This window comes from Chelonia mydas, chromosome 9 (assembly GCF_015237465.2).
Source record: "Chelonia mydas isolate rCheMyd1 chromosome 9, rCheMyd1.pri.v2, whole genome shotgun sequence".
Lineage (NCBI taxonomy): Eukaryota > Metazoa > Chordata > Testudines > Cheloniidae > Chelonia > Chelonia mydas.
In genome coordinates this window covers 77,895,049-77,918,021 of record NC_057855.1, presented here as the reverse complement: position 1 = coordinate 77,918,021, position 22,973 = coordinate 77,895,049, and the positions used below count along the sequence as shown (strand labels likewise).

The following is a 22,973-nucleotide window of genomic DNA, read 5'->3' as shown; positions in this document are numbered from 1 at the left end:
GATGGAGATACAGATTGTGTTTGCCTTGCCAGCAGCTCTCCTTTTATGTGGAGGAATGATCACAGTTCCCAAGGCCCTAGCGGGATGGCTACTGGGAGATAATAGCACTGCCCTCTTGGGTTTCCATTTTCAGATTTCATTCTCCAGATCAGAGATGTTTCATCAAGACAATATGGTGTTTGGGTCTCGTAACATTGCATTGTGCAGGCCTCCAGACTATACTGCTGCAACCTGCTTACCAGGTGCGGGGAAAGACCCATTCAAATCAGGCATGTCTGACAGAAACTGTCAGGGCTAGGAGCCCTTTCTTGCTCAAAATGGTACCCTTTCTGTTTAATATGCATCCTTCATATGCAGTGGCTTGCAGCCTCCAAAATGAGCTGCTGTGCTCTGAAAACTGTATTCTTTTTAGAAGACCCACACTAAACTAAACCAGGAATGTGAATTTTCAAAACTCCCATTGACTTCAGTGGGAACAGCCTCAGGTCCATACAGCAATTCTATCGGAAAACATGAGAGTTTGTCCTGATTGTACCTTCTGTCTGATCTGTGGAAATGCAGGAACCATTGTCCATCTTCTTTTTCTTTAATGTTTCTAGGTAAACAGAAATATCTGTGTGCCAGCCGGAATGACTGCACCATCGATAAATTCAGAAGAAAAAACTGCCCTTCCTGTCGCCTGCGAAAGTGCTACGAAGCAGGGATGACCCTGGGAGGTAGTGTGTGCTCAGTAGCACCCTTTGATGCTTTCATATGCACCCGTATGATTTATATATGGAATGCACACCTGTGACGCTTTTTTAGATCTCTCCCTAGATTAATCTGTTGGCATCTCTGATGACAGAGTCTGTACATTGCCCTGTACTAAATTCTTGCAATTAACTGATAAGCGTATTATGGACAAAATGCACTCTTTTTACAGATCTCTTCTTCCAGTTACCCCTGCAGGATCTCTGATGTGTGGGATACATGCCTCTGACACTACCTAGGCCCATCTGGCCCATTGGGAGTAGCATGCAGCCCTACAGTTTAAAGATAACAAGTAGTCCCATGTCATGGCAGGCAACGGGTTAAGAGGACTCCCTTGTTTTATAAAGCTGGGCAGTAGGGCCTCTTTAAGCCATGCTTTGCCAATCCCCACGCTCGGTAACCCACACAAATAATGGTTCTCTCTATCCCCATTTCTCAGCAAAGATTTAACAGAAGAGCGCCATATCTTGTATCACTGAGCTTTCATTGTTTCCCCCCAAATTTCTGCAGCCCACGCTTGTGGATTATAAAAGTTATCATAATGCTCACATATTGTCAAAGTCAATTATCGTCATTGCAGCTTGTAATTGCAGACCCCTCCCTCTTGTTTTTCTGTTGCATTTTGTTCTCACTAATTTACCAAGTTCAGTACTCCCCAAAAAGGCCTTCTCCATTCCTGTGCACTGTGTTGAAGTTGTACTGTGGTTCCCTTTGAATAACAGGAAATATTTCCACAGACTTCTCTTGGAGGAACTTTGCCCCTACTGCCATTTAACCTTTCTATGCCAAAACATTTTTTATCTCCTGGTCTTTTAAAAGCTATTCATAATATGGGCATTTTATTGTTTGTCTGTGTGTGAAGTGGCTTGACATGCATGGGTTATGATCCTTTAATAGCTCTGGTCTTTTAAGTGGACTGATCCTTTAAAAGGTGCAGTAAATAGGGAAAGACTTTAGGCTCCAATTTAATTCTTTCTCATTTCACAGCTCTCCCCTGTGCAATCATATAATTCTCCAGCTATTTTGCTGACTCCCTAATGTGCCTTCTTAAAACCCCTTTGAGTCCTGAGAAGCTCTAGCTAATTGGTGACCTTTCCTCCTCCTTTAAAATAACCGGGTGAGACGATAGTTATGTGTGAGCCGTAATTGTGGTGCTTGCACCTTATTATTAGTTATGTATTAGTTTGGAAAATAAAAGAATGAGTCACTAAAATATTGGCTTTTCCTTAACCCCATTGGGGCTGATTCACATTGGTCTGTGCTGTCTGCAGCTGTTGTGGAATTGTGTTGTTAATGCTTTCATTTGAGGTGTCAAATGTATTGTATGTTGATTGCACTTATTTTCTGGAACATGATGGATGTGGATTAATCCCATATAGAAAGCAACAGAGCTTAGTGCTTTTCATCTTCAGAGTGCTTTATACACACGTCCATCGGGTCTACACTACAGACCTATATCGGTATAACTACAGTGCTTAGGGGTGTGAAAAATCTACACCCCTGAGCGACGTAGTTATACTGACCTAACCATACCTCCCCACCCTGTGTAGACAGCACTCTGGTGGTGGTAGAGTTTCTCCTGTCAACATAGCTACCGCCTCTTGAGGAAGTGGATTCACTATGCCAATGAGAGAAGCTCTCGCGTCAGCACAGGAGTGTCTTCACTAAAGCGCTACAACAGCACAGCTGTACCAGCGCAGCCATGGAAGTGGTAGCACCCTGATTTTACAGGTAGGAAAACAGGCACAGAGAAGTGAAGGGTCTCACAATAAGTCAGCGTGAGAGCTAGCTGAGAACTCCCATGTTACTGGTTCTCTGATCTGTGCTTGATATCATCACTTGGTCAATAAGGGGAGAGCAAGGGTTTGTTTTTCAATAAACAGCGTGATCCCTGGCTTCCCCTGTGGCTGCATCATCAAATTTCACTTGAATATTTGTGGAAAGGCCTTGAAGTTAATTAAAAGTGACAGGGCCGTAGAGCTCTCTGTCCACATCAGCAGTTTTCTTTGCGGGCCTTTAAGCTTTTGTGTTCACTAGGGGAAAAAACCGGTGTGGTCTTATCTCAAGTTAGCTAACACAAGGTAAAATTCTAGTGAAAACAAGGCAGTTTGTAGCTGTCAATTGAGTTAGCAGGTCATGGTAAGCCTAGACTCTCCTTTGGTCTCTAAGGGTATGTCTACAGGGCTGTGTGTCTCAGAGCCCAGGTCAACTGATTCAGGCACACTGTTCTCACTCTATGGGGCTAAAAATAGGAGTGTAGACATTCTCGCTTGGGCTGGAGCCCAGGCTCTGAGACGCAGCCTGAGCAGGAACATCTCCATTGCTATTTTTAGCCCTGTAATATGAGCCTGAGTCAATTGACCCAGGCTCTGAGACTTGCTACCACTGGGCTTCTTCTTCTTTTTTTTTTTTTTGCAGTGTAGATGTATCCTAATTTGACCTGCTCACCCTCGTGAAAGCTACAGACTGCCTTGTCTTCACTAGGATTTTATTACATGTTAGTTAACTCGAGCTGAGAACACACCTCTTTCCTAGAAGAGAACACTTTTTTGTTTTTCCTGTGTGGGCTGATGGAAACAGCAGATCAGAAAAAAAGGGGATCAGAATAGTTACAGTCCACTCTCCCTGGTGAGCACCAGCTCCAGTGTGTCCCCCTGGCATTCCTGATGTTCCATTGGGTTGTTAGCACTTCAGAGGGGGCCATGCTGGATCCAAGTGTCACCTGACGTACCAGATATGTCAGTTAGTAGTGAAGCCATTACTACAAATCCCCACCAAAACTTCCAAGTGCACTGAAATGTGCAGCTCAGCGGGGACAACAAAAATGTCCTTAGAATATCACAGAAGAGACATTGTATTAGGCAGATATTTTTAAAACTCAAGCTGATGCCCCATAGCTAACTGGGAATAAGATTCTGGGGGCATCACAGGAAACACAAAGGTTTCTTTTGCTGCAGTTGGCTTGTTTCCAGGTCACCATGCTCCTCTTTTAGCGCGCAAGCAGCTATCGTTCAATGAAGGAATGAAGCACAACAGACAGGCCATTTCTGGGTCAATTTAACCCCTGTTGGGTGGTGTTTTAGGGCATGAGGCTAACAAATCAGCCATTTTGACCATTTTGAGAAGTATCATACAAATGGATTTGTAAGTGGGGGAGTCAGGCTTGCCCATTCATTGGATCAGCGGCTGAAGCTTTCTGATTGGTTGGCAGCTCTGCACTCCCCATTGTATTTGAGTCCTAATGCCATTTTACTATCTATATTAATAAAAGCTTTTCTGGCATTGTCTTCCTGGGATTTTAAGTTGCTTTCATTAACCGCTTGGGCAATTCCAAGGACCTTGAACCTCAAGTTTTCGCTCAAATATTCCCTGAGAGCAGTTGGGAATGCCAGAAAAAGATGCACCAGAGCCTTAATAAAAGTATCTGAAAGGTCTTAAATGAATCCGCATGTTCCATAGAATCGCTATGGGTAGTAATTCCATGCTGTAATAAGAATATAACAGTAGGGATCTATTATCGACCACCTGACCAGGACAGTGATAGTGACGATGAAATGCTAACGGAGAGTAGAGAGGCTATCAAAATAAAGAACTCAATAATAGTGGGAGATTTCCGTTATCCCCATATTGACTGGGTACATGTCACCTCAGGACGAAATGCAGAGACAAAATTTCTCAATACTTTAAATGACTGCTTCTTGGAGCAGCTGGTACAGGAACCCACAAGGGGAGAGGCAACTCTCGATTTAGTCCCGAATGGAGCGCAGGATCTGGTCCAAGAGGTAACTATAACAGGACCACTTGGAAAGAGTGACCATAGTATAACAACATTTAACATTCCTGTGGTGGGAAGAACACCTCAACAGCCCAACACTGTGGAATTTAATTTCAGAAAGGGGATCCAAGCAAAAATGAGGAGGTTATTTAAACAGAAATTAAAAGGTAGAGTGACTAGAGGGAAATCCCTGCAAGCTGCATGGACACTTTTCAAAGACACCATAATAGAGGCTCAACTTAAATGCCTCTATTAAAAAACACAGTAAAAGAATAACGGTGGCTTAACAACCATGTAAAAGAAGCAGTGAGAGATAAAAAGGCATCTTTTAAAAAATGGAAGTCAAATCCTAGTGAGGTAAATAGAAAGGAGCATAAACACTGCCAAATTAAGTGTAAAAATGTAATAAGAAAAGCCAAAAAGGAGTTTGAAGAATAGCTAGCCAAAAACTCAAAAGGTAATAACAAAAAGTTTTTTAAGTATATCAGAAGCAGGAAGCCTGCTAAACAACCAGTGGGGGCCCTGGACGATTGAGATACAAAAGAAGCACTTAAAGACGATAAAGTCATTGCAGAGAAACTAAATGAATTCTGGCATTAGAAAAGGTTCATGAAAGGGCAACTAAAATGATTAGGGGTTTGGAACAGGTCCCATATGAGGAGAGATTAAAGAGGCTAGGAATTTTCAGCTTGGAAAGAGGAGACTAAGGGGGGATATGATAGAGGTATATAAAATCATGAGTGGTGTGGAGAAAGTGAATAAGGAAAAGTTATTTACTTGTTCCCATAATATAAGAACTAGGGGGGCACCAAATGAAATTAATGGGCAGCAGGCTTAAAACAAATAAAAAGAAGTTCTTCTTCACACAGTGCAGTCAACCTTGCCTGAGGAGGTTGTGAAGGCAAGGACTATAACAGGGTTTAAAAGAGAACTGGATAAATTCAGGGAGGTTAAGTCCATTAATGGCTATTAGCCAGGATGCGTAAGGAAAGGTGTCCCTAGTTTGTCAGAGGGTGGAGATGGATGGCAGGAGAGAGATCACTGATCATTACCTGTTAGGTTCACTTTCTCTCTGGGGCACCTGGCATTCGCCACTGTTGGTAGACAGGGTACTGGACTGGATGGACCTTTGGTCTGACCCAGTATGGCCATTCTTATGTCTGAAACACAGACACTACATGCGACTTGAGATAAATGTATCTCTGTGAACATGGAGGAAGAGAGAGTCTCAGCACCTAGATATTATTGGTGCTCAGTAAATACCAGGAAGAGAGAGAGAGAGAGAGAGAGAAGTCCTGCTTCCTCTGCCTTTTCTGTCATATGAAATTTCTGGAGCATGTGACAACAGATTTTTGGAGACAAAGACATGCCTTATCTTCCGCTGTGACCTGCAGGATGGGCTTTTCTGTTTTATGCTCTAGTTATGAGAACAGCCTTAGGGCTTGTCATCACTAGAAAATTAGGTTGATGTTAACACAGTTCAGCAGTCAGCAGACAAGGGCCATTGTGTTTAAAATCCAGTTAGCTGGTCATGGTTATCCTTCCGGTTCCAGTAAGGGTTGCCCACTACCAGCTGACACAACGTTCAACATAGTTTGGCCCTGTCTGCTCTGATTGCTGAGCTGTTAGTTAATATATCTCTTCAAGGCTGCGTTGTTAAACTAACCACTTAATTTTCTGGTTCTGCCTGAAAGCACCATATGGGAAGTCTACATCAGTTTTTGGAGTAGCTAAAGTTGATCATGTAGCCAGTTAACCGAGTCATTGTATCAGTTAGTAACCAGTAAATGGGTAAGTGGGCCTCGTGGGAACCCAGGTCATGTTGAGTTTCATGAAATATCTGGAATATTTTAATTTAAGTTCTGAGATGTATTGAACCTTTTGTTTGAGTTTCAAGAAACATGCCTTCCCTTAATTTAAACTCTTGTTAATCCAGGGAAATTTAATAAAAACTGTGGGGGCCAGATTTTCAGTTATACCAAAGCACCTTTACACCACTCACTCCCACTTTCGGGTGACTTTACACTGCCTGAGTGATGTAAAAGGCCTAGTGTAAATGAATATCTGGTCCTGTCTTTTTGACTAACTGGAAGCCTGTGCTATTTTGATCCGTGTTTGAAAGTCATTTTTGCCAGGTCCCCAGGTTAACTACCGTAGAAGAATAAAAGATGCAAAACATACAATGCAGTTTTGTCAAAACCAACTTGAACCCAAACTTTCAAAGTCTGAGGTTTGAAATCTAGAAACAATAGCTTAATTGGCCAAACCTACTCTTTTGTCCCTACAAGCAGGCACTTTACCAACCTCAACTACTACATCTCCATGTACAAGTATCAACATGCCCAAGAGCTGCCAAGTTTCCTCTCAGATTCATACTCTTTATATGTTAAAATACTGTTATTTAAAAGTATCATTGATGACTCATCTGTGGTGAACTTTGATGTTTATTTGATGTGAGCATGGGGCAGAAAATACCCAGAAAACTGGGCTGATGGAATATCTAACAGCCAGAGCAAAGGAGTTGCCAGTTAGGCTATCTATGGTATAGTATAATGAAAATGAAAGAGACTGGCAGCATTAAACACAGCACAAAATGAGGTGTGGGAGCCTTCATTAATGATTGTTAGCTACACAAACATGCTAATTTTGCAATGTTTTCCATTGCTGAGCTGGATAATATATGGGATTGTTAGGCTGCTGTGAAATACTCAAGGAACTTGTCAGTGAAAAGGCTACGTTTTGTTGGTCTCTGGGGAGCAATGGTTGAGATTAGTTTTTTCCCCATCCCCAAGATTATTCTCACCACTCCCCTTTCCCCATCATGCCCACACACTCAGTAGAGCAGCAAGTACACTGCCTGACTCTTCTGCTTTTATACCAGCAATGTCTTTCCTTTCCTTTCACCACCATCCATTCTTTCCAGACAAGAAGTAGGGAAAATAAATTGCCAAATGTAAACACGCTTTCTCGCTCTCATGCTCACTCCCTGCTGGATTAGCGCACAAGTTCTGGCTAGCTGATCAATCACACTGTGCCAAGTAGGGGAGAGGCGGGCTGCATAACCTGAAAGCTGCCTCTTTCTTAGATTAAGATGTCCAATCGACACTGCCTCTCATTCACAATCAAGCATCACTACATGAGCAAGATGTGGGAGAGACCCAAAGTGCAGGAAGTAAAAATGGATGGGTTCTGCCTCACCTGATATAAGGAAACCAACAGTCCTTGTAAGATGAAAAGATACCTCAGTGGGTGCAAAATGAATGTTCAGAACATTCAGCTGGTTTGAATTTGTCATTCAAAGCTCAGTTCTGCTCTAAAATGTGATTGTAAAAATGGAATAGTGGGGCTCTCTTTTTTGTCTCTGTGAGTCCAGATCAGATTTGCTCTTTTACAAGTAGAAGACGGGGGGCTGTTCTTACTGTCTACCAGCTCTGGAAACTCACTTTGGCACCTGTGAGTCAAGCTGAGGTTTTTCCTGCTCACTCTTTGGCAACAAGGAACATTTCATAGTCAGAACTTCGGTTGATAGTGCACAGTTCAGAATGGAATGCTGCTTGTTCCTCCAGAGTTTAGTTGAACATGAAGGGCTAGCAGAAGTAAGACCAACCAGAGAAAGATTTAGCCAGCAAAGTGAGCAAATGTGACTGAATCCGTATGGGGAGCAAATCAGTAGAGTTCAGAAGACACCATTTGGAGCACGTTTCAGAGCAGAAATGCATCATGAAAGAAAACCCTACAAGCCCCGATGGGTCGTGACATTTGAACAATCCTTTTTTTACTGCTGAACATGGCCAATCTCTGTAAAAAAAGACACAGGATGTTTTGAATAATTCTGCCATCTGATGGGCTGAAATTTCTGTGGCACTTGATAATACAGGGCAGGAGGAAGTTCACAGCTTCTACCCTCCCGTCTTGTGACATCTCCTACCACCAGTGTAAAGGATGTGCTTGGGAGGGACTCCATTACATTCCGAAGGCTCGCATTGTTTCCTGCCTTATAGCCCTGATTGTCACTGAAGTTAATGGCAACACTCCCATTGATTATAATAGTGCAGGATCAATACATATATCCCCTGGAGGCTCATCATAGCCACCTTTGGAATGAGGAATACTAGAGTGGGACTCCTTTGAGAACGGATCTGCACTTCCCTACTTGGTCACAGGGGTCGCTGTTCAACAGGGCATTGTCTGTATTACTTCTGGCCCTTGCCAGCCTGGGAAGGACAGAGACAAGGAATCAAACCTAGATCTCTAGCACAACAGTGTGGAGCACTAAGCCCGTGACCAACAGAGCAGCCTTTTGTTATGTTTGCAAAAGCTAACATGCCTTTATTTTTAAGCTCTTTTTCTTTTTACTTGAAGATTCATAGTGAAGTTTCCTTGAATAAAAGCAGCCACACATCATTGCTACATTCTCACATAGGACAGACTGACAATTAATGCTGCTAACGATGGGGCGTAGTTTTCACTCTCCGGGTCACCCTGACCTGTTCTGCCTCGTCTGTTTTACATTTGTTTTTAATGCTGGTTTAAAAGTAATTCTAAAGCCTTGTATGCTGTGAATTCACGCACTGCTATTTTTCCCCCCAGTAGAAAGACAAAGCATTCAAGAATGCTTCCAGGCTCAAAGAGTTTGTATTAACTGTTTATTAATCACCAGTCACTTCTGGGTAGAGAGCTGTGTGTGACCAGTGAACCTGCAGCTTTAAGTATTTATAGTGCTGTAAGGAAGAGACCAAGCAAATGTCTTATTTAAAACTCTCTCTTCTTTGGCACAGAATGGCAGTTTTGAAGCCTTCATTATTGATTTAGTTCACTCTGACATGAGAGCTGAAATCCATTAAACAGGATCTTCTCATGACCCATACCATCAAACCAAAAAAGGGAGACAATGGAAGAAGTGAAGTAGTTATAGCACTTGGTAATGTTCATAACTTTTCAGCAAGAGTCTCCAATGCACTTCACTCCTGCCCTACAGTCTCCCTTGTTATTGCAGACTTGGACACCTATACACCTGTGCTGATGCATCTCAATCCTGACCTGTAGTAACCCTTCTGTTCCACTCATAAGCAACCAAACATCTCTGCTAATGCACCTTACACAGCTCTCTTCCGGTTTTGGCCATGCACCAATCTATTAGAATTCTTTGATGGTGTCAACAAACATGTGGACAAGGGAGATGCAGTAGATTTAGTGAACTTGGACTTTCAGAAAGCCTTGGACAAGGTCCCTCATCAAAGGCTCTTAAGCAAAGTAGGCAATCATAGGATAAGAGGGAAGGTCCTCTCATGGATCAGTAATAGGTTAAAAGACAGGAAACAAAGGCTAGGAATAAATGGTGAGTTTTCAGAATGGAGTGAGGTAAATAGTGGTGTCCCCAAGGGGTCTGTACTGAGACCAGTCCTATTCAACATATTCATAAATGATCTGGAAAAAGGGGTAAACAGTGAGGTGGCAACATTTGCAGACAATGCAAAATTACTCAAGATAGTTAAGTCCAAAGCTGACTGCAAAGAGTTCCAAAGGGATCTCACAAAACTGGGTGGCTTAGCAACAAAATGGCAGATGAAATTCAGTGTTGATAAATGCAAAGTAATGCATATTGGTGAACATAATCCCAACTATACATAAAAAATGATGGGGCCTAAATTAGCTGTTACCACTCAAGAAAGAGATCTTGGAGCCATTGTGGATAGTTCTCTGAAAACATCCACTCAATGGGCAGCAGCAGTCAAAAAAGCAAACAGAATGTTTGGAACCATTAGGAAAATGATAGATAATAAGACAGAAAATGTCATAATGCCACTATATAAATCCATGGACTGCCCACACCTAGAATACTGCATGCAGTTCTGGTTGCCCATCTCAAAAAAGATGTATTAGAATTGGAAAAGGTACAGAGAAGGGCAACAAAAATGAGTGAGGGTATGGAAAAGCTTCCATATAAGGAGAGATTAAAAAGATTGGGATTTATCAGCTTGGAAAAGAAACAACTGAGGGGAGGATATAATAGAGGTCTATACAATTGTGAATGGTGTGGAGAAAGTGAATAAGGAGGTGTTATTTACCTCTTCACATAACACAAGAACCAGGGGTCACCCAATGAAATTAATAGGCAGCAGATTTAAAACAAACAAAAGGACATATTTCTTCACACAATACACAGTCAACCTAAGGAACTCATTGCCAGGGAAAGTTGTGAAGACCAAAAGTATAACAGGGTTCAAAAAGAACTAGATAAGTTCATGGAGGACAGGTCCATCAATGGCTATTAGCCAAGATGGTCTGGGATGCAACCCCATATGTTCTGGGTGTCCCTAATCTCTGACTGCCAGAAGCTGGGAATGGATGACAGGGGATGGATCACTGGATGATTGCGCATTCTGTTCATTCCCTCTGAAGCACTGAGTCACTGTCAGAAGACAGGATACTGGGCTAGATGGACCATTGATCTGACTCTGTATGACCGTTCTTATTTTCTTATGTTCTTATAATTCTGTCAGTCCATTTTAGTCCTGACCTGCAAAACTTTCTGCCACTCCAGTCAAGGGCATTGCCTAAATAGGGGCTTCCAATACACTATAATCCTGACCTAGAGTGCACACACACGTTGTTCCATATGTAAGGAACACACTGACAGTGGACTGTAATCACAGCCTGTCGAACACACTGCTGTTCTGATCTTGGGTTCCCAGCCACAGGATTGCCCGTGCACCTCATTCCTGACTTGAAGCACCCCCTGCTGTTCCAGTCTGGATTTCCTCCTGACTAGAGACTTTGAAATGTGGCAGACATGCTTGAGTCTTACATATTAAAGCCAGAAGGACCCATTGTGATCATCTAATCCGACCTCCTTCATAACACAGGCCACAGGACTTCCCTGAATTAATTCCTGCTGGAAGTCCAATAGCTGTGGTTGAACTAGAGCATATCTTTTAGAAGAACATCCAGTCTTGGTTTTAAAATGTCCAGTGATGAAGAATCCATCACAATCCTGGGTAAGCTGTTTCAATAGTCAGTTACCCTCAGTGTTAAAAATTTGCATCTTTTTTCTTGTCTGAATTTGTGTACTTTCAATTTCCAGCCATTGGATCTTATTATAGCTTTGTCTGCTATATTTGAAGAGCCCTCTCATATCAAATTTCTATTTCCCATGTAGGTATTTACAGACTGTGATCAAATCACCCCTAAACTTTTTCGTTGATAAGGTAATTAGATTGAACTCCTTGCATTTCTCACTATAAAGCATGTTTTCCAGTCCTTTAATCATTCCTAGACACTAGAGCTGGACACAGTATTCCAATAGCATTTGCACCAGTGCCAAATACAGAAGTAATATAACCTCCCTACTCCTACTTGATGTTCCCATTTATACATACAAGGATCACATTAGCCCTTTTGGCCACAGCATGGCACTGGGAGCTCATGGTCAGCTGATTATCGACCCTGACCCCAAGTCTTTTTCAGTCACTGCTTCCCAAGTTAGATTCCCCCATTCTGTCAGCATGGCCTACATTCTTTGTTCCTAGATGTATGACTCTTACATTTGGCAGTATTGAAACATATTGTTTTACTGCAGCAAGTTTACCAAGGGATTCAGCTTGTTCCGTGTCAGTGACTTGTCCTCTTCATTGTTTACCACTTCCCCAATCTCTGTGTCATCTGCAAACTTTATCAATGATGAGTTTGTTTTCTTCCAGGTCATTCATAAATTTTTTTTAATAGTGTAGGGCCAAGAACCAATCCCTGCAGGATCCTACTAGTCTCACACCCACTCAGTGATGATTCCCTATTTACAATTACATTTTGAAACATCAGTTAGCTAGTTTTTAACCCACTTACTATGTGCCGTGTAGATGTTTCATCATTATAGCCTACTAATCAAAATGTGGTGTGGTACTAAGTCAAATGACTTACAGAAGTATATTACATCAACACTGTTACCTTTACCAACCACATTTGTTATCAAACATGATATTAAGGTAATTTGACTTATATTACCTTCTTTTTGCAGTCATTCCATTATTTATCCTAGGTTTGAAATCAGGCAGACAGTTCTGTAATTACTTTAGTGATCCCATTGACCCTTTTTAAGTATTGGCACATTAGCTTTCTTCTGGTGCTCTAGAACTTCCCCAGTGTTCCAAGACTTATTAAAAATCAACATTAGTGGCCCACAGAGCTCTTCGGCAAACTCTTTTAAAACTCTTAGAAGCATCTTATCCAGACCTGCTCATTTAAAGATGCCTCACTTTAGTAGCTGCTGTTTAACATCCTCCTTAGTTACTGTTGGAATGAAAAGTATTTCATCATTATCATCATCATGTGATGTGAATATATTATCTGGCTTTTCCCCAAACACAACAGAAATATTTACTGAATAAAGAGTAAAGTGAGAATATCAAACTCATCTCACTTGTAATTTATGGTAAATAGGTAAAAGACCAGTGCATTTAACCCAGTATATTGTGAGGCTCCCAGATTTTTCATATTTCAAGTAACAGCAAAAGCAGTTAATATATTTTTCATTATCATTATTCATCTAATTATTTTGCCAGGGTGTTTGTAATGATGGCAGTGCATTATTTACAGATTGAGGGTGGGGAGCCAAAAACCTCCTCTCATATCTTCACAGTAGATCTTGACTCTAATTATTTTTGTTCCTATGCATGTGCAGAGTGACAGTTGCCATCAGTGGGAATGTTGTGCACATAAGCAAAGCAAAATACCAGTCAAGAGGAGCTGTGCTAATTTGAAGGGGGTGGGGAGGAGGGCTAGGTGTTTTCCTGGATGCTGTGTATGTCCAAATGTCTGAATGCTTCACCCATGCTTTCACTGAAACAACCGCTCATGTTTTTAGATTAAAAAATAAAAAAAAGTAAAACACTGAAAAGGACCAGATAGGTAACACAATATGGATGGGGTATATATAGTCCTGGAGAAGTACCCACCAATGCCATGGAAATAACAATACCTTTGAGAAAGCTGCTCGTTTTTCAGGCTGAATACAGTATAATTCCTCCGCTGAGAAAAAATCTGAAAGTCCTCTGGATCTAATAAATCAGATTTTCATTGGTGATGGAAAGAATCAAACTTCTCCATCCCTGGCAATAAAAATAAACACAAATGCTTAGATCTTCCTTCTCTGTGAAATGGGAATTATTCATATCACTGACACTCCTTTTGAACTGAAACATATATAACCTATATATTCTCATGAGAGTCGGGGTGATTATTTCAACTTGTTGTTTTCTTTCTTCACATTGATCCTTTTTACCACTAGTAATTCAATTTTTTTTTAAATGAATATAGCACTGATTGTAGGTCTCAGATCCATGCACATGTATGTTATAGCATACAATAACATATACCTCTTTGTAGATGCAGGACCTATAATGGATGACACTTTTCTTGGTTTATTTGTCTTGATTATTCAACTCTGAAGAGACTGATTTGAAATTTCTCTCTCATTAAAGTGGAAGGACCTTGTTCCCTATAAGCACATAGACTTTTAAAAGTACAGCAAGGAGTTGAACTGAAGGACATCAGCATGTCACCATGACATCGACTTGCTCAGTCATGCCTCCAGCCTTTCCAGATTTTTTATTGATTATGGTGGGATTTCTAGTAACCGGAAATCAGCACTTTGTACTCATGTCTCTCCTTGTTTGTCCAAAATCCAATCACCTATTGACTTAAAATGTACAGTTCTCCTGTTCTGCCCTGATGATAGATTTTTTTAGGGAAGGTATCTCAAGGTTACTAACTGGGGGCGAGCTACATCACTCTGAGTCCTGATGGTATGGCTGCCATCAGAGGTTTGGAGGAGTTTGAGAGGAGTGATTTCTTGTTTTTTGTTTTGCTTGTGACCCACACAAATAATTGCAGGACTATGTCATGCTGCACTTTGGTCTTGTTTTCCATGCTACTCTCTGATTTTTATTTCCATGTTCTCATTTTCTCAAAGCAGCCTCCCTTAATTGCTATTACTGTAGATCATCCAAAGTATATTATTTAAAGATCAGCCTTTGCATTGATTTACAAAGCTGCACTTTGACTTGACATTTTTACGTTTCAAGGCTTATTTTTCTAATTACAGCCGAAAGGACGTTTCAGATGAGTATCATATAATGTAGGTGCCAGAACCCCAAGGACAACAGTTTTTGTGTTATTTTCTGTGCTTGAACTAAGCAATCAGCTTTTTATCATGATTGATTAATTTTCATTGGGGCTGTTGGGGATAAAAGGTTTACCATCTAGAGTAACATGCTCAGCTCAGTAGATTTCATACATATGAACCAGTCAGCCATTGATGTAAACATCAGAACATTATAAATTAAACTGAACACTGAATACCCAATCTCAAAGCATTTCTAAATTTTACACATGAAGTTCGTGGTATTTTGTTCATGGACTGTATAATTTGTATGTGAGATCTAACCATCTGTCAATCTATCTAATGCAGTGGTTCTCAACCAGAGGTACAGTACCCTTTGGGGTATGCAGAGGTCTTCCAGGGGGTACATCAACTCATCTAGATATTTACCTAGTTTCACAACAGGTACATAAAAAGCACTAGCAAAGTCAGTGCAAACTAAAATGTCATACAGACGACTTGTTTGTACTGCTCAATGTACTGTACACTGAAATGTAAGTACAATGTTTATATTCGTTGATTAATTTTATAATTATTTGGTAAAAATGAGAAATTTTTCCGTAATAGTGGGCTGTGACACTTGTAGTTCATGTCTGATTTTGTAAGCAAGTCGTTTTAAGTAAGGTGTAACATGGGGGTATGCAAGACAAATCAGACTCCTGAAAAGGGTACAGTAGTCTGGAAGGGTTGAGAGCCACTGATCTAATGTATCTGTCTGTCTAATCTATGGGGTCCGTCGCTGTAGTGTGTAGGTGTTGGTTTCTAGGATATCCTCATTGTGGCATCCTGTGCACTGCAATTTGCCAATGGTATGCTAACATCACACATCCACAAGGTTGCAGCTCCACCTGATCCCAGCTAATTGCCATCTTGTCTTGAGTGATGCCTGTTTTGAAGGAAGTGACTGAGATGGTTGTGGTGAAGCAGCTCTGGTGCCATCTAGTCCTTTGATTTCCTTGATCCATTTGTAGAGGAATGCTTGAGTAGGAATGTTTGAGTCCTCCAGTGTTTGGCTTAGATTCAACCTGCTGTTCATGGCTTATTTTCTCCCTCTGGTTAATCCTGTAATAAAGTTACAGTATTGGATTTGTGATGTCACAATAATTTGCATGGCAATAGTGCCTAGATACCACAGTGATGGGTGTAATATAAATTTCCAGCAAGATAACTATGATGTAGAGATTGTGCTATGTTGTGGTGCCACAGGGTGATGGGCTTCTGTGCTTCAGAGTCACATGGTGCAGTGATTTATTTGCTGTCAGTCATATGTTGTGTTATGTATTTTTTTTACTTGCACAGTTGTTTGGATCAATACACGCCACCCCCCCCTTTCCTCAACACACACATGCAGTCATAACATCCGTGATATGCCCACATCTTGAATACTGTGTGCAGTTCTGGTCACCCCATCTCAAAAAAATATATTTGAACTGGAAAAGGTACAGAGAAGGGCAACCGAAATTATCAGAGGTATTGAAGAGCTTCCATATGAGGAGGTATTTTAAAAGATTTGGATTGTTCTGTTTAGAAAAGAGATGACTAAAGGGGAATATGATGGAGGTCTATAAAATCATGAATGGTGTGGAGAAAGTGAATAAGGGAGTGTTATTTACAGCTTCACAAAACATAAGAACTAGGGATCACCCAATGAAATTGATAGGTGGCAGGTTAAAAACAAACACAAGGAAGTATTTCTTTACACAACGCACTGTCAACCTGTAGAACTCATTGCCAGGCAATGCTGTGAAGGCCAAAAGTATAACAGGGTTGAAAAAAAGAATTAGATAGTTCATGGAGGATAGGTCTATCAGTGGCTACTAGTCAAGATGGTCAGAGATGCAACCCCATGCTCTGGGTGTCCCTATACCTCTGACTGCTAGAAGCTGGGAGTGGATGCCAGGGATGGATCACTAGATAAATTGCCCTGTTCTGTTCATTCCCTCTGAAGCATCTGGCATTAGCCAAGGTTAGAAGACAGGGCTAGATGGACCATTGGTCTGACCCAGCAATCCTTCCAAAATAAATCTATCTGAAACTAACACCATGCAGATGGGACCAATCGCTCTTGAAGTCAAGCAGCCTCGTCCTTGTCTCAGTAACACTGCTTTCCGTGTATGAATTAATGGGTTGAACGCTTTCTCTGTATAATAGACCTCCATCCTTATTCTTACACAGTGCCCCCATCACCATGGCACCTGGATAGCTTTGTAGGCCACGGCTGTCGCTAGACTAAATGTGAGGGTGCAGCTCTCTTTCAGCTTCACCCTCCTTGTGGGTGGTGGGGCTGGAATTGTAAGAAGCCTTGAGATTGTTTTATATTTAACCATCATGCCAAGCTGTGTCATTCTCCACAGCCCGCAAGCTGAAGAAACTGGGCAACCTGAAGCTGCAAGAGGATGGCGAGGGAGCCAGCTCATCCAGCCCAACAGATGAGCAGGCCTCCAAGATGGTGATGACATGCATCGATGGGTTTGACTGCCAGCCCATTTTCCTCAATGTCCTGGAAGCCATTGAGCCTGGTGTGGTGTGTGCAGGCCATGACAACAACCAGGCCGACTCCTTTGCTGCCCTGCTGACCAGCCTGAATGAGCTTGGGGAGAGGCAGCTGGTGCACGTGGTGAAGTGGGCAAAGGCCTTGCCAGGTGAGGAGAAAAATGAGAAATTCCAGCACCTTCCCCCACTTCCCTAAAACCATCACACTCAAATCATGGCAAGGACATGTTTCAGTAGGAGAATCATAATAATCTGGGCCCCAAAACCACAACATTTGTAGGGGTGCATTTTCAGAATGTTTTCTTCTGTGAGCACAAATTACATCCACAAAATTTGAGTGTAACCCACATTGCCGTAGCGTGGGATTTGTGCCCCTCTAGTGACTGGTACATGAGAGGTTAATGAGTCTGCTGCAGCTGCAGGTGCTTACTCCTTTAGCTCAAGCAGAAGAGACTTGTGCTTTTAGAATGAAACTCTTGGGTTCAGTCCCTTGGCAGGTGGTTGTCACATGGGTATGGTATTGGCCACAAGTGAATAGCTTCTGCAAATCTAAGCACTAGGCTCTTCAAATATCTGAATGTTTTCTAGACCAGCAAGGATGGAAGTTGCTGTAAAGAAGAGAAGCTTCTCTATTTTCCTCTGTGCAATGATCTCTGTCTGCTTTAGGAGGAATGTTAGGCTCAGGCAGGAGCTGCAGTATTCCTTCTTAAAATGAAGGACCAACACTGTGACACACTCCTGTGACAGGGTGGAAGGAGTGAATCCTCTGAGGGAAAGAATGAAAACAATGCTGGTTGATAATGGAGGAGGTGGAAGATGGGCAAAACCAGACTGACAGTAGCTGGGGAAAAGAACACATTGGCATGAAAGAATCTATGCCCTCCCAGCGTTTTTCACACTGTATCTCCTCCAAGTGCTGGAATTTCTTAATATAATTTGTCAAAGAGCTTTAAATGCAGAAGTCCCTCTGTGTCTCTCTCTGTCACATAAAATTACAGGACAATCATGCCCAGAGGTGTAAATGTGCCAAAAATTGATTGGAATTTGGATTATTTAGCACAAATTAATGTAATGTTATCATAAGTAACAATATTAAATTAATTTGTTATTAGCAGATTAACACTATTTCACAGTTTATCGCATACTGTAAGAGAGCTACAGGAGAGAAGTAAGCTTCAGAAAGGGTTATCCTGTGGCAAACATCAACCAAACCTACATTCTAGACCCGCTCTCTGACTTCATTAACGCTCTGGCTTCCAAAGATGCCTGAAGATGTCCTATTTCATGCATTTGATTCTTAGAGTGCACAACTGCTGAAAGGCTAATGGCCAGTGATTGTATTCCTGTGTGCCCAGAGCAGAGGACAGGCTGATGGTGACACCTATAAAATGTGGTATTTATTATGGAGGCACCTGGTAATGACTCCATAGTTAGGGTTGCATTCCAAAATGAGGCATTTATTCCTGTTTTCTCCTAAAGTAAGTGGCCAGTCAATGTGGCCCAGTTTCACACCGGGTAGGTTTTCTGCCCTTTGAATTTTCTTTGTCATATTTGTCTGGTTTCCCTTCATATATGTTTAATAAGAACCCTTTGAATTTGGGCTCTAGTTGAAATTTTACCTTGGCAGCCCTACTTCTCACTGTCTGTTTTAAAAACAGTCTATCTACACGACACTTGGTAAAGAGGTGGATCCTGTACAGAATGGCTTCAATAGGTCAGTTTTATTTTTTCTCCAGGGGTTTTCAGGTTGGATTTTGGGTCACTTTTAGCCATGGACAAGGGGGATGAGCATGCCTCATTCTCTCTGCAGTGACCCAGTGTTCATGCAGCCACATCAGAGGCACCTGTCAAATTGATGGTTTCTAAGATAGATACTTAGATGTTAAAGTGTTGCAAGATTTCTGCACATTGGCCCTTTGAGTTAAGACTCTATGGCTACTCCAGTGTTTGTTATTTGGACTTAATTAGAAATCTTTTATTTAATAATGTATTTATACAAGGTCATGCATTTGCTGTAGGGTGCTAACTTAATTGGGAGTGTTTACCATTGTCAGGGTTCCCTTCCCACTCTGAACTCTGGGGTACAGATGTGGGGACCCGCATGAAAGACCCCTTAAGCTTATTTCTACCATCTTAGGTTAAAAACTTCCCCAAGGCACAAATCCTTCCTCGTCCTTGGATGGGTACTGCTGCCACCACCAAGTGAGTTAGACAAAGATTCAGGAAAAGGCCCACTTGGAGTTCCTGTTTCCCCCAAATATCCCCCCAAGTCCCTTCACCCCCTTTCCTGAGGAGGCTTGAGAATAATCTACCAACCAGCTAGGTAAACCAGGTGAGCACAGACCAGACTCTTGGGTTTTTAGGACACTAAAAACCAATCAGATTCTTTAAAAAAAAAACAAACACACACACAGAAACTTTATAATAAAGAAAACAAAGTAAAAGAAGCACTTCTGTAAAGTCAGGATGGAAGGTAATTTACAGGGTAATAAGATTCAAAACAGAGGATTCCCCTCTAGGCAAAACTTCAAAGTTACAAAAACAGGGATAAACCTCTCTTAGCACAGGCAAAATTCACAAGCTAAAACAAAAGATACTCTAACGCATTTCCTTGCTATTACTTACTATTTCTGTAATTTTAGATGTATCATTCAGTAGGCGCTGGATTACTTGCTTGGTCTCTCTCTTTGTCTCCCGAGAGAGCAACAACAGCCCAAAACAAAAACCTTCCCCCACAGATTTGAAAGTATCTTCTCCCCTTATTGGTCCTTTTGGTCAGGTGCCAACCAGGTTATCTGAGCTTCTTAACTCTTTACAGGTAAAGGAGGGATTTTATGCTATCCTTAGCTGTATGTTTATGACATGCCCCCCCAATCATAGACCATGCTGGACAGCCTGCTCCACAGTGGCTGTGATTTCTTCCTGGAGCTCTAGGAGAAAACAGAATTAATAAGACACATGTACCTCTAGATATACTACTGATTATTTAAAAACTAACAATATTTTCCACATTTCAAGGACGATTTTAACCAGTTGATTCTGGGAAACTTTCACGGGAGAGTGCATCAGCCACTTTGTTAGAAGCTCCTGAAATGTGTTGTATTTCAAAATCAAAATCTTGGAGAGCTAAACTCCACCAAAGAAGTTTTTTGTTGTTGTCCTTGATGGTATGAAGCCACTTCAGTGCAGCATGGTCGGTTTGTAGGTGGAAACGCCATCCTCAAACGTATGGGCGTAGCTTTTCCAAAGCGTAGACAATAGCGTAACATTCTTTTTCACTGACTGACCAGTTGCTTTCCCTCTCAGACAGCTTCTTGCTCAGAAACAAGACAGGATGGAATTCTTGATCTGGTCCTTCCTGCATTAAAACTGCTCCCACACCATGCTCGGACACATCTGTGGTTACTAGGAAAGGTTTGTCAAAGTCTGAGGCCCTTAGCCCAGGGTCAGACATGAATGTCGCTTTAAGCTGGTTAAAGGCCTTTGACACTCCTCAGTCCACTGAACTGCATTTGGCTGTTCCTTTTTTGGTTAGGTCTGTCAGTGGGGTGGCGATTTGGCTGTAGTGTGGTACAAATCGCCTGTAATATCCAGCCAAGCCTAAGAAGGATTGGACCTGTTTCTTTGTCTTTGGGACAGGCCACTTTTGGATAGCATTCACTTTGGGCTGTAGGGGGTTTGATAGTTCCTTGACCCACCTGGTGTCCAAGATAAGTCACTCTGTTTAGGCCTATTTGACACTTCTTAGCCTTAACAGTTAGTCCTGCCTCCCTTATGCGCTCGAAGACTTTTCATAGATGTTCCAGGTGTCCTGCCCATGAATCAGAAAAGATGGCCACATCAAGGTAGGCGACTGCAGATTCTCCCAATCCCGCTAGGAGACTATTAACAATTTTTGGAAGGTAGCGGGTGCATTTCATAACCCGAAAGGGAGCACGTTAAATTCATACAGTGATGAAGGCTGACCTTTCCCTGGTGGATTCATCCAGCAGTACTTGCCAGTACCCCTTGGTTAAGTCTAAGGTAGAGATGAACTGGGCATGTCCCAGTTTCTCCAATAGCTCATCTGTGCATGGCACTGGATAGTTGTCTGGGCGAGTTACAGCATTTAGCTTACGGTAGTCCACGCAAAAGCATATCTCCCCATCTGGTTTGGGAACTAGAACTACCGGAGATGCCCATGCACTGTTAGAGGGGCGGATTACACCCATCTGTAGCATGTCCTGGATCTCCTGTTCTATAGCAGTTTTGGCTTGAGGAGACACCGAGTAAGGTTGGGTTCTAATTGGGCAAGCATTACCTGTGTCAATGGAGTGGTATGCCTGTTCGGTCTGTCCTGGGGTGGCTGAGAACATCGGAGCGTAGCTACTGCACAGCTCCTTGATCTGCTGTCGCTGCATACACCCAAGGGTCATGGAGAGGTTCACCTCTTCCACGCCTCCGTCACTTTTTCCTTCATAGTAGACGCCTTCAGGCCATTCAGCGTCATCTCCTCCGTGGGCTGTAAACTGACAAACCTTTAATTCTCTGGAATAAAAGGGCTTTAAAGAATTAACATGGTACACTTTAGGCTTTAGGTTTGAGGTGGGGAATGCTATGAGATAGTTAACAGCCCCCAGGCGCTCTTGGACCATGAATGGTCCTTCCCATGATGCTTCCATCTTATGGGCCTGAAGCGCCTTGAAGGCCATGACCTGGTCCCCTACTTTGAAGGAATGCTCTCTGGCATGTTTATCATACCAGGCTTTTTGCTCTTCCTGAGCACCTTTTAGGTTCTCTAGCAAGGGCTAAAGCGGTTCGGAGGGTGTTTTGTAGGTTGTTTACAAAGTCCAGAATGTTAGTTCCTGGAGAAGGCGTAAATCCCTCCCATTGCTGCTTCACCAACTGTAATGGCCCCTTAACCTCACGGCCGTACACAGGTTCAAATGGTGAAAACCCTAAACTGGGATGTGGTACAGCTCTGTAGGCAAAGAGCAACTGCTGCAACACTAGGTCCCAATCACTAGAGTGCTCATTTACGGCTGTGCATACCATGGCCCCCAAAGTTCTATTAAACTTCTCCTCTAGGCCATTTGTTTGATGGTAGACAGCAGTGACCAGTCAGCTGGATGATGTTTTAAATGTAACGAGCTGGGGCATGTATAGGCAAACTGCCCCAAGAACCCCAAAAGATTACAATTCATTGCACTGGCGTCACACCAAAGGTCCTCAGGCCCAGATGCCTCCCAGATACCCTCAGAGGGAAGGGAAACTGAGTGTGGGCGGGAAGAAAGTTATCACGGAGGGACACTGGAGCACAGGTGTCAGCTATCCACCAATCCTTAGTAGACCCCAAATTCGTCCACCCAGAGGCCCAAGTGATGATTCAATCCTTCAAGTCAAACTCTTTTGACTTGTCTACAGCCAGGTTGCCTGTCCAGTACAAGGGCTGGTCGGGAATGTGGACTTTTGCAGTCTAGGATGATTATCCCATTCCCATGCTACTGGGGGAAGACTTGGCCAACCATGTGAAGCTAGCCAAGAGGGTAGGAATGGTCACCCGCAGCCAGGCTAAGCAAGGCTTCACTCCTAGCTCTGTTCCTGAGCCTCCTACAGGGGTCCAGTCTGTGTTACCAGAGACCCAGACTGGGGTGGTGGAACCGGACCCCATGCCAACGTCTGTGATAGCAGTAGTAGATCCAGTCACAGAGACCCAGCCAGAGCCAGAACTGGTGGAGCAACCAGCACCAGAACCATTGCCAGCACTGAATCCAATGCTTGCAACCCCATCTGCAACCCCAACAACAGAAGGCACCTCTG

At 42.4% G+C, this 22,973-nt stretch overlaps 1 protein-coding gene across 1 annotated transcript in view; it reads left to right on the top strand.

The window, feature by feature from the left end:
• AR (androgen receptor) overlaps positions 1-22,973 on the top strand; it is a 121,605-nt gene that overhangs the window by 72,484 nt on the left and 26,148 nt on the right. The window contains exons 3-4 of the mRNA XM_027822662.3: positions 600-716; positions 17,036-17,323. Of these exons, the coding sequence (XP_027678463.2) occupies positions 600-716; positions 17,036-17,323 (405 nt within the window). The remainder of the gene's footprint in view (positions 1-599; positions 717-17,035; positions 17,324-22,973) is intronic.